At 48.6% G+C, this 12,239-nt stretch overlaps 1 protein-coding gene across 2 annotated transcripts in view; it reads right to left on the bottom strand.

Moving 5' to 3' along the window:
- The window catches only part of FAM178B (family with sequence similarity 178 member B), an 819,452-nt gene that overhangs the window by 299,957 nt on the left and 507,256 nt on the right, over positions 1-12,239 (bottom strand). For both annotated transcript variants that reach the window (XM_029604316.1, XM_029604317.1), the window contains one exon: positions 9,163-9,339. In XM_029604316.1, the coding sequence (XP_029460176.1) occupies positions 9,163-9,339 (177 nt within the window). The remainder of the gene's footprint in view (positions 1-9,162; positions 9,340-12,239) is intronic.

Below are 12,239 nucleotides of genomic sequence, written 5' to 3'. Positions count from 1 at the left end.
GGATGAACCCCATGATGGACATGGGGGAGAGGTCTCTGGGTGCTGGCTGAAGTGCAAACGGTACCCCTGCCAGACGATGAAAAGGACCCAGCGGTCCGATGTGATCCTTTCCTAGTGAAGCTGAGGAGCCTGCCACCAACTGGAGGATCAGGCACCAGGGAAGCTGCCAGCTGAGTGAAGCTCCCTCACCGCCAATCAAAAGCCCATGGCCGAGGCTTGCTGGGGCACCGGTTGGGGTCTGGGTGCCTGCTGCTGGCAGGGGTGACCCCTGGAATTGGTCCGGGGCATGTAAGTTCAAGCGGCTGGAGGGTAATACTTCCTCTGCCAGTAGAAGGGTTTACAAGAACCTTGCCTTGAGGATTTCCTGGCTGAGGATGGCCCTTCTGAGGGACTAGAAGATAGCTGCTGGAGGGTATCATGATGGTCCTTCAGCTGTGCCATTGCATCCCAGACCTTATCCCTGACCAGATTCTCATCTATACAGGGGAGATCAGCGAGCCTATCCCTGGATCTCCGGCCAGAGAACCGAGGCCCTGAGCCAAGCCATTTGTCTGGCACTGATGCCCATGGCGGCTAAACGGGCTGCAGTTTCAAAAACATTGTAGGTGGAACGCACCTCGTGTTTTCCTGCTTCCAGACCCAGCGAGGCAATGGCGACAAGTGCTTCCTGCTGTTGCTGGGGAAGGTCCTCTGCAAAATCCTGGACTCGCTTCCAGAGATAGCAGAGTTGCTTACCTGTAACAGGTGTTCACCCAGGACAGCAGGATGTTAGTCCTCACATATGGGTGACATCATCGATGGAGCCCTATCACGGAACACTTTTGTCAAAGTTTCTAGAACTTTGACTGGCACACTGAGCATGCCCAGCATGCCACCAACGCTGCATCCAGCAGGGGTCCCCCTTCAGTCTCATTTATAGCAAAAAGTATGAGCGAAAAATAAAATAATAAAACTTAGCGAATCCAACTCCGCGAGGTGGTGGGCCGGTTTCGTGAGGACAAACATCCTGCTGTCCTGGGAGAACACCTGTTACAGGTAAGCAACTCTGCTTTCTCCCAGGACAAGCAGTATGGTAGTCCTCACATATGGGTGAATAGCAAGCTACAGGATGCCCGAATAGAGTGAACCAAAAGCACCCAATGACATGCAACAGCACAACAACAGGGGTGCTGTTGGGTATGAGGGCGGCCTGAATTCAACAGAGGGTCACAGGTAGGAAGTTGGGTTATTAAACTGGAAACAAATTACGTAGGACAGACTGGCCAAAGACTGAGTCCTGTTTGCCAGCCTTGTCGAGGCAATAATGCGCTGCGAAGGTGAGAACGCAACGTGGCAGCTTTACAGATGTCAGCAATAGGTACGGAGCGGAGGTGCACTACTGACGTTGCCATGGCTCTGACTGAATGCGCTTTCATGTGTCCCTGTAGTGGAAGGCCTGCTTGTTGGTAGCAGATGGTAATACAGTCCGCCAGCCAGGTGGACAGGGTCTGCTTGCCCACTGGAACTCCCAGTTTGGTTTTATGAAAGGAGATAAAAAGTTGGGTGGACTTTCTATGGGCTGCAGTGCATTCCAAATAGAAGGCTATTGCACGTTTGCAGTCCAAGGAATGCAAGGTCTGCTCACCTGGGTATCAGTGAAGTTTTGGAAAAAAGGTAGGAAGTATTATGGACTGCTTTAAATGGAAATCAAAAACTACCTTTTGCAGAAATTTAGGGTGAGTGGGGAGTACCACACGATCGTGGAGAAATTTGGCAAAAGGTGGGCATGTTACCAGTGCCTGTAGCTCACTGACTCTGCGAGCCGATGTTATAGCAACTAGAAAGAGCACTTTCCAAGTGAGATGACAGAGCTCGCAGGAGTGCAGAGGCTCGAATGGAGGTCGCATGAGCCGTGCTAGCACAACATTGAGGTCCCATGCCGGAACCGGAGGACACAGTGGAGGTTTTAGTTGAAGCAAGCCTCTCATAAGCACCCTACAAGGGGTTGCGCTGAAATCGGGGCATGTCCTATACCTTTGTGGTAAGCGGCTATGGTGCTGACATGCACTAGGATGGAGGAAGTTTGTAGGCCAGACTCCGAGAGGTACCAGAGGTAGTCCAGGAACCTCATTGTGGGACAGGAAAAGGGATCTATTTCCTTTGTGGTGCCCCACAAGGAGAATCTTTTCCACTTGGAACAATAAGATTTTCTAGTAGAAGGCTTCCGTGAAGCTACGAGGACCTGGGACACATTGTCAGAAAGGTTAAGGGATTGTAGTATCAACCTTTCAACATCCATGCTGTCAGAGACAGGGAGTGGAAGTTCAGATGACGCAACAGTCCGTTGTTCTGTGCCCAGGCGAATTGGTTGCTGGACTGAGAGGTTACATAGGATGGGAAACCAAATCTGCCGCAGCCAGTGAGGGGCTATGATGATCATTGTGCCCCGGTCTTGTCGTAACTTCACAAGAGTCTTGCTGATGAGTGGAAGTGGAGGATAGGTATATAGAAGACCTGTTGTTCACGAGTGGGCGAAGGCATCCCTTGGTGTCTTGTGGCTGTGGTGTAGAGAGTAGAATTGGTCTACTTTGCGGTTGTGAATTGACGCAAAAAGGTCTATGTGCGGGCGGTCCCACTGGTGGAAAATCATGTTTGCTACAGAGGGATCTAGTGACCATTTGTGGGGATGAAAGGTCTGGCTGAGGTTATCCGCCAGCACATTGTCCATGCCTGCCAGGTAGGTTGCTCTCAGTAGCATGGAATGTGAAAGAGCCCAGGCCCAGATCTGCACCGCCTCTTGGCATAGCAGGTAAGAGCCTGTGCCCCCTTGCTTGTTGAGGTACCACATCGCTACCTGGTTGTCTGTTTGAATGAGGACTACCTTGCTGGACAGGCAATCCTGAAATGCGAAGAGGGCATATCTTATCGCCCTGAGCTCCAGAAAATTTAACTGGTGCTTTTTTTCTTCCCTGGTCCAGGTACCCTGGGTCTGAAGGTCGTTGATATGAGCTCCCCAACCCAGGATGGAGGCATCCGTGGTTAGTGTGATTTGAGGATTTGGGGGTTGAAAGGGTAGTCCAATCCAAAGATTGGATTCCTGAATCCATCAAGCTAGTGAGAATCGAAGCTGGCTCGTGACATGGACAATGTGTGACAGGTCTTGGTGAGATTGGGACCACTGGGACTTTAAAGTACATTGTGTTACTCTCATGGCTAGTCGGGCCATTGGGGTAACGTGCACCATGGATGCCATGTGGCCAACTAAGGTCAGAAGGTGATGATCTATAGTGGTGCAGCGAGTTTGTACTGATGTGGCCAAGGCTGAGAGAGTGCGTGTTCGGTCCTTTGGGAGAAACGCTCTGGCTTAAATGGTATTTAGATCTGCTCCAATGAAGGAAAGAGTGTGTGTCGGAATCAGATGTGACTTGGGATAGTTTATGAGAAAACCCAAGGACTGTAGCAGTTGTATAGTAAGATAAAGGGATTGAAGCACTACCAGCTTGGATGGACCCCTGAGTAGCCAATCGTCTAGATATGGATAGATGTGGACACTGCGTTGCCTTAGGGAAGCTGCTACTACTGCCAGGCATTTCGTAAATACTCAGGGTGCTGACGCTAGGCCGAACGGTAGCACTCAATATTGGTAATGTTTGTGACCTACTAAGAATCTGAGGTATTTTCGATGAGGATGGGATATGGCTATATGGGCATACACCTCCTGAAGATCTAGAGAACAGGGTCAATCTCCCTGTTGCAAGAGAGGGAGCATGGCGCACAAGGTTACCATCCTGAACTTTTCCTTGCGGAGATGTTTGTTTAGGGTGCGAAGGTCCAGAATAGGACGAATGCCGCCTGATTCTTTTGGAATTAGAAAGTACCGAGAGTAGAACCCTGTTCCTCATTGTAGTTGTGGAACCGGTTCCACAGCATTTGTTTGCAAGAGGGTCGAGAGCTCTGCCTCGAGAAGTGGAGTATGGTCGGTGAGACTCCACGCCGGACGTGGTGGAGAGTCTGGGGGCAGTGTAAGAAGTTTAGATGGTAACTGTGGGTCACTATGGAAAGGACCCATTGGTCGGTGGCATTGTGTGCCATTTGTCGGCAAAGTGGCACAGGGGACTTCCCACAGGAAAGGTGGTTGAAAGGGGGTTTTGACTGCTTCTCTCTAGGATGGAGTCAAAACCCGGAGGCTGGACCACTTTGAGGAGGTGGTTGGGTCTTTGGGATCTGTGTTGACGAGCCTGATCTCTTTGAGGGGTCTGGTTGGATGAGAACGGGACGGTGGAGGGTAATAACTACGTGGTTTGTAGGGTAACCTCCTGGGTTCACGTCTGAATGGTTTTTTGGATGTAGACGAGAAGTCTGAAGAAACAGTGGACAACTGGCGCAGAATCTCATGGTGGTCTTTGAGTTGTGCCACTGCCTCCTGAATTTTCTCGCCAAACAGATTTTCTCCTGTACATGGAAGATCTGCTAACTTGTCCTGGACTTCCTGGCGTAGGTCGGAAGATTTCAGCCATGCCCAGCACGTAGCACTTATTCCCACTGCTGACACTCTGGAGGCAGTCTTGAAAATATCATACGCTGCCCTGACCTCATGCTTCCCAGCATTAAGACCTTTTTGGAGGATCGCAGTCAGTCCCTACTGAAACTCGTCTGGCAGGGTGTCGGAGAAATCTTGGACTTGTTTCCATAGATTTCTTGAGTATTGCATCATGTACAGCTGATAGGCTGCTATACGTGCCATAAGCATCAATCCTTGGAACACTCTTCGTCTGAAGGCATCTAAGGACTTCTGCTCCTTGCCAGGAGGGGCAGAAGAATGAGGCTGGGACCTCTTAGCCTTTTTCTGAGAGTACTCAACGACTACAGATTGTTGAGGCAGCTGACTTTTTTGAAAACCTGGAACTGACTGAACCAGGTAGGAAGTGTCAGTTTTTCTGTTCACTGGTGGCACTGAACCAGGGTGTTCCCAGGTGCGATGTAACAAGTCGAGTAGGACTTCATGGACAGGAACTGCCATAACCTCCTTGGGGGCATCCACAAACTGGAGCACCTCCAGCATTTTATGCCTGGCATCTTTCTCCTTTTGTAACTTGAAAGGGATGGTTTCAGACATCTCCTTTATAAAGTTAGCAAATGTAAGGTCTTCTGGAGGGGAGCCACAGCGTTCATATGGGGGTGAAGGCTCTGACATGAGGTCCTCGGAGTCTTGAGTGTCCGAGGAATTATCACCCCAGGGGTCGTAAGGTGGATCCCCTCCATCTTGTGGCCCTTCAGATGGAGGTAGAGGTCCAAATCCAGCCAGATCAATAGGTGGCACCGCTGGAAATGCTGGAGGCACAGAGACAGGTGAAGGTGGCATCAGGGATGGCAGTGGCACCGATGGTATCAGTGTTTTCGATGGTCACTGCAGTGGAGGGACTCCCGATGGTCCTGGAATTGGCTCCGGCATCGGTGGGGGCTTTTCCTTGTCCGACGACAAAGGAATCGGAGTCGATGCCGGTGGAGGAACCAATGGTCTCGGCGGCATTATCGGTGGGGAAGGGGTGGGCACCGAGGGAAGTTTGCCGATAAGGGTGTCCAACCTCTTTAGCAGTGGAGCCAACATTGTAGGCAGCGGGTCAGGCCTCAGTATGAGAGCCAGTGGCGGTGGAGATTGAAAGCCAGGAATCGCCTGCAGGACTGCCTCTTCCTCCCAGAAGGCTGGTGTGGGTAACACAGCTGCCGGATCCACAGGAATTTATGGAATCTTGGCTCCCGGCACCGATACAGGTGGGAAACGCCTCGGTGTCCTGGGTCCAGAGGAGGATGGGGGCTCCTCTCCCCAGGACTTCTTTGACGGTGGTTCCATTGATGCCGATGTCTTATCGGTGCTGGCACCGGAAGAAGTGTCTTGTCGATGTTTTTCTCAGTGCTTGGCCCGGTCCTTCTCTGGCACAGAGGATGAGGATGTCGATGCCTTTGAGCGTGAAGATGACGGTGACTTGTGGTCACCGGTGTCTCGATGGTGTTGAGACGTCGATGGCGATGAAGTCGACTGTTTCCAACTCAGTGCAGTCTTGGCGGACACAAGCGCTTAGAATTGAAGAGGTGCTCCATCTTCTCCAAGTGGGCCCGGCAGCCTTTATGGGTCATTTGGGCACAGCTGTTGCACCGTTGGACATCGTGGGAAGACCCTAAGCATAAGACACAGACATCATGAGGGTCCATAATGGACATAGTCCTCGAGCATTTGGGGGCACTTCCGAAAACCGGTTGCCATTTTTTGAAAACATAAGGGCGGTGCGTGATCGGTGGTCGTCTGACACCAATGAAAACATCGCAGGGAATCGACTGCAAAGAATGAGATACAAAACTTACCAGCATCTGCGGAGGTTGACGGTCGATGGGGGACCCCAGAACGGGGAAAAAGTTTTGAAATTCGAAGAAAGAAATTCTGTGAGGAAAAAGTTGTAAGGAATTCTCACAGAGCTCCTGAGAACCGCGTGGAAACTGCTGCAGGGAAAAAAAAAGAGACTGATGGGGGACCCCTGCTGGAAGCAGGGTTGGTGGCATGCTGGGCATGCTCAGTGTGCCAGTCAAAGTTCTAGAAACTTTGACAAAAGTGTTCCGTGATAGGGCTCCATCGATGATGTCACCCATATGTGAGGACTACCATCCTGCTTGTCCTGGGAGAATGCGGTTGTAGAGTCAGGTAAAGTTGGTAGGCCACAATGCGGGCAACCGGCATGGCACCTTGGAAGATTTTTCTCCTTATGGCGTCGAGTTCCCTATGCTCACGCCCCAGAGCAGTGGAGGCATGGGTGCGGGAATGCTGGGCCTTTTTTAAGGCAGATTTCCTGACTACTGACTGGTGGGGGAGCTGCCTCCTCTCAGACTCCAGGGCCTGTTGCACCAGATAGGTGGCATCGGCCTTTCTATTAACTGGGGAGATGGAGATGGGGTGCTCCCACATACGGAGGAGGAATTCTTTAAAAATATCATGGATTGGAATTGCCACAATCTCCTTAAGAGAGTCAATGAACTGGTGGACTTCCAGCATCTTGTGACGTGTCCTCCTCCATGAGAAGCTGAAAGAGAATGGCTTCAGCCATAACTCTGACAAACCCCGCAAACAACAGGTCTTCAGGCAATGACCGGCATCACTGCTCTGGAGGTGAAGGCTCCGAGAGAGGGTCGTCAGAATACTCAGTCTGTGGAGTCATCACCTCAAGAGTCCTAGGGACCCTCTTTCTCACTTGGGCCAGGGTGCCGAGGGCGAGGGCCATGAGGGGCATCAGCCATGGGCTCCGAGGGCTTTGGAGGTCGCAGAGGCACCAACAGCACCGATGGATGCCCCGGCATCGTGGGGGTCATTGGCTGTTGCAGCAGCTCGGGGCAAGGGCGCCCAGTCCCAGGGGCCTCATCCTCCTCGGAGGACCCAAGGATCAGGATCGTTCTGGTGGGGGGCATCGGTGGCCAACGGGGCATCGAGGGCCCCTCGGGCACTGGCCATCGGTAGGGCGCCAAGAAAGACATCCAGACGCTCTAGCAGGGGTGCTAACATCGATGGCGGAGGCTCAGTCACCAGTATGGGGGGAAGCTCTACACTATGCAGCACTTTGAGCACTACTGATTGCACCCTGCGGTCCAACTCCTCCTGGAAGTTCTGAGTGGTCAGGACTGATGGAGGGGGATGAGGCGTCGCCAGCTCATCCTCGAGTCCCCAAGGCGGCACAGCACCCTGCACCAGTATTGATGGGGAATGCCTCAGGCTTCCAGGGGCACTGGTGGATGGGGCCTCTGGTGGCTAGTGCCGCTTCAATGATGGCTCAGTGGCTACCGATGCTGCTCCAGAACCGGAACCGTGTCGGGACAGTGATCGGTGTAAGTGTTTCCGAAATCGCTTCTGGTGCTCGGCCCAGTCTTTCCCCGGCACCGAGGAGGTCGTTGACCCCGAAGTCTGGGGGAGGGGAGAGACCACTGAGGATCAATCTCCCTCTCCTCAATCCTTGTGGGTGCTAGCTAGAGGGATCGTGAGAGGTAGAGACGGAGACTGCTCCCCGCGATCCTTGGGCGTCGAAGGAACTGACACAGGAGTAGAGGATTTGGGGATCCTGAAAAGTTTCTCCATTTTGTCGAGGCGCGTTCAACATCCCTTGGGTGTCATCTGATCGCACAGACTGCACCCACAAATGTCATGCAAGGCCCCCAGGCAGAGGATGCAAACCTCATGCGGATCCGTGAATGATATGGTCCTCGGGAACTGGGGACACTGACACCGACATTGACGCCATGATGAAGACCCAGAGTGAGGTCGATGGCCAATGGGCACCAGGGGGTAGAGAGCAGGGAATTGACCGCAAGATTGAAGAAAAAGGCCGAAAAAGGACCTACTGTACCAGGAGAGAACAGACTGCGAAGAGGGACCTGACGAGGAACTAAAAGGCAACGCGAAAAATCAAGGAAAAGATTTGAAAATTTGGAGCTCCACAGACCGCGAGGCAACTGCACCATGGAAAGAAGAGACTGAAGGGGGATCTCGCATGAACGCGTGGATAGTAGCAGGCTGAGCATGTTCAGTCTGCTGGCCAAAGTTTCTATAAACTTTAACAAAGGTTTTCCATGCTGGGCTCCAATGGATTATGTCACCCACATGTAAAGACTACCACCTGCTTGTCATACCTAGGAGAAAAATCACTCTCTAGAATCATAAATCAACCAAGGAGTAGAGGCCCAGGAAATAACGAGAAAGGGGGGGGGGGGTTGGGGGAAAGGGAGAGAAGGGAGAGAAGGGTATTCACAGCACCACCACCAAAATGTAGTCCCAAATGGAAGACCTCTGGACATAAGGAACAGCCCCAGTGGGTGAGAGAATCTGCAGACTTTCGCTCAGGAGTTCAACCAGGGGAGGGAACAGCCTAATGCAATGATTTCTCTTTACCTGGCCTAACCACCAGGTCTCAGATATGGCATGGGATGCTTGCCTACCATCTGCTGGGGACAGAGAATACTGACAGGCTGAGTGCAGCATGGGATCCTATAAGGAGTGATGTCAGCAAGCCTTTTCTTCTCTTTCTCCATCTTCTGGCTGGAGGACAACACCCATGCATCTGGTCTAGTCTGGCTGGATGATAACAAATGGATAGCACATAACTTTGTGAATATAAAGGTATTAGATCTTGTTCCCTAGGTCTTTCATACCGTTTCCTGCCAAGTCTTGATGTTGTCAAGCAGGATGACCAGCAGCTGCTGAAGATCCTTTTTAGGAACGTTCCTCAAATTCTTATCCAGACTGACTTGGCACAGCATTGGGATGAGGATCAGTAGCTCACAGTCTGAATATTGGTGGGGTTGAGCCACCCCACACAATGTCAGGAACTAGGAAGGAAAGGAGAAATTCAAAACATTAGACACATGCATTATGAGCTGGTTTCCGAAATCTCAGGGCTTCTAAAGGGGGCATTACCAGAGGTAGCTTTTTTCCAAAAAGAACAAATAACCTGAATACTTCAGCCAGAGTGTAACCGTGGTTCTGCGCTGATAAACTCACTTAAAATCTGACCTTTAGATTCTAAACAGTTAGTATGTGTTTGGTCAGAGATTTTCAGGTCTTTTTACCTTCCTTATATAGCAGAACTTCAATAAAGTCATACCATGGTCAGTTTTGTTACATTACTTTTGTGACTGAACATTAGAGCAGCTGATTGTTTTAATTGATATAATGTAATGTGCCTTTAAATTGTTTAGCAATGCATATATAACACTATCTGGTAGACTAATCTTATAATAAATCCTTTAGGGTTTGATTTTCAAAGCAACTTATGAGCATAAAACCCTGTTTTATGTGTGTAAGTAGCACTTTGAAAATCAATTGAGGGTTGTGCATGAAAAAGTATGCGCAAAACTCCATTTTGCGCATATTTTACCTCATTAGCAATAGGCATTCCTGGGGGTGGAGTTGGTGTGGTGAATGTTATTGTGCCCAAATGTTCAAAAGTATGTGCAAAAATGCATATGCAGAAAGTTATAACATCCCAAGAATGGAGGAGTAGTCTATTGGTTAGAGCAGCAGACTGAGCATCAAGGAAGCCAGGGTTCAAATCCTGCTGCTGCTCTTTATGACATTGGCTAAGTTACTTCACTCTCCCCTCATGTACAAACTTAAAATCTAATTTATTAAGCATTTTTCCCAGACTCAGAATCAGTGAAAGGCCTTAGTAAATCAGGCCCATATATTGTAAGCCCTCTGGGGACAGAGAAATACCTACAGTACATGAATGTAGCACACCTTGAGATTCCAATGAAACAGGAGAGCTAAATCTCAAAATTAACTTTCTGTGTGAAGGTGTACATGTAGCAAATGTTCAAAGCGGACTTATGCACATAAATCTTCTTTGAAAATTCAGGCTAAAGTCTCCTGTAAAAAAACAACCTGCAGACTTTAGTACTACAGAGGCTGTTATATAATTGCTTTCTTTAAAAACATATTCACTTAAAAATCTCTATCTTGTCTATACTAAAAGGTGAATTTTAAAAGCCCAGTTCACGCCAAAACCGGGAGGTATGCTCACAAGTCAGACCGACGCACGCCAAGCATGTATGCATGTATTTCCCGCTATATGCACAAATGAAATGTTCCAAAAAAGGGGCGGGGAATGTGAGTAGATTGGGCATTCCTGAATTTCAACTTGAAATTAATGTGTACATACAAGTACGCAATGGCGTCCCCTGTCGGGTAACTTTACTTCTGCTATGGAGAAATTGCAAATTCTAAAACAAAACAATCTAGACACATCAGCAGGGTTTTAAGGGTCAGGTCTAACAAGGAAGAAGGGAGGCTATTAAATTAGGGGGTTTGGAATGGGAGTGAGCTGGGAAAACAGCTAATAGGGTGGGTGCAAGTGGCTTTTAAAATCCCCTTACTTACAGGTGCATGTCCACTTAAAATGCGCGCATATGTGCGCACAGTTAGGCTATTTTATAACATGCGCGCATATACGCACGTATGTTATAAAATGGGCATATCCCCTGGTGCGGGCTGATGAAGGCACACACATGTGCACCTGTGAGCCTGTTTCAAAGTTACTAAGATTTTAATAACACACAAGGCAAGCAATAGTTCTCACCCTATATTAATTATAATTTGTGTTTTCATTAATTTTTAATTTCTGATTTCCAAGTTCACTGAATTTCTAAGAAAAACAGGTTAACAAGAGAGCCACAAATTGCATCTTATTCAATAAAAAAAAATTTTCAGTAGAAATTGGCCCACTGAATCAGTCTTGTATTAGATAGTTACAAATAACATCATAAATACCATACGAACTAATCAGATTTAATCTGATACCAGTATCTATGACTCAGTTTGTCACAGTCTTACTAAATATGGCTTCTCACAGGAGTGGTAGGAAATTACAGTTAATAAAAAGTTAGTTAATAAAACGGAAAATATTATAATGCCTCTATATCGCTCCATGGTGAGACCACACCTTGGATACTGTGTACAATTCTGGTCGCCGTATCTCAAAAAGATATAGTTGCAATGGAGAAGGTACAGAGAAGGGCAACCAAAATGATAAAGGGGATGGAACAGCTCCCCTATGAGGAAAGGCTGAAGAGGTTAGGGCTTTTCAGCTTGGAGAAGAGACGGCTGAGGGGGGATATGATAGAGGTCTTTAAGATCATGAGAGGTCTTGAACGAGTAGATGTGACTCGGTTATTTACACTTTCGAATAATAGAAGGACTAGGGGGCATTCCATGAAGTTAGCAAGTAGCACATTTAAGACTAATCGGAGAAAATTCTTTTTCACTCAACGCACAATAAATCTCTGGAATTTGTTGCCAGAGGATGTGGTTAGTGCAGTTAGTGTAGCTGGGTTCAAAAAAGGTTTGGATAAGTTCTTGGAAGAGAAGTCCATTAACTGCTATTAATCAAGTTTACTTAGGGAATAGCCACTGCTATTAATTGCATCAGTGCATCAGTAGCATGGGATCTTCTAGGTGTTTGGGTAATTGCCAGGTTCTTGTGGCCTGGTTTGGCCACTGTTGGAAACAGGATGCTGGGCTTGATGGACCCTTGGTCTGACCCAGCATGGCAATTTCTTATGTTCTTATGTTCTTACAGGGGAGCAGTTTACAGTTAGTTCTTCTTAGATTCTACAAACTATACAGTAAAATAAACTGTTTCTTAGCTATATGGTGTCATTTTTTAAAATCTCATTCCCTGGTATCTCTTTTATGCTTTGCAACATATCGAATGTTAGAAAGAATTTTAATA

The sequence above is a fragment of the Rhinatrema bivittatum genome, chromosome 5 (genome assembly GCF_901001135.1).
Source record: "Rhinatrema bivittatum chromosome 5, aRhiBiv1.1, whole genome shotgun sequence".
Lineage (NCBI taxonomy): Eukaryota > Metazoa > Chordata > Amphibia > Gymnophiona > Rhinatrematidae > Rhinatrema > Rhinatrema bivittatum.
This window is presented reverse-complemented; position numbering and strand designations above follow the sequence as displayed.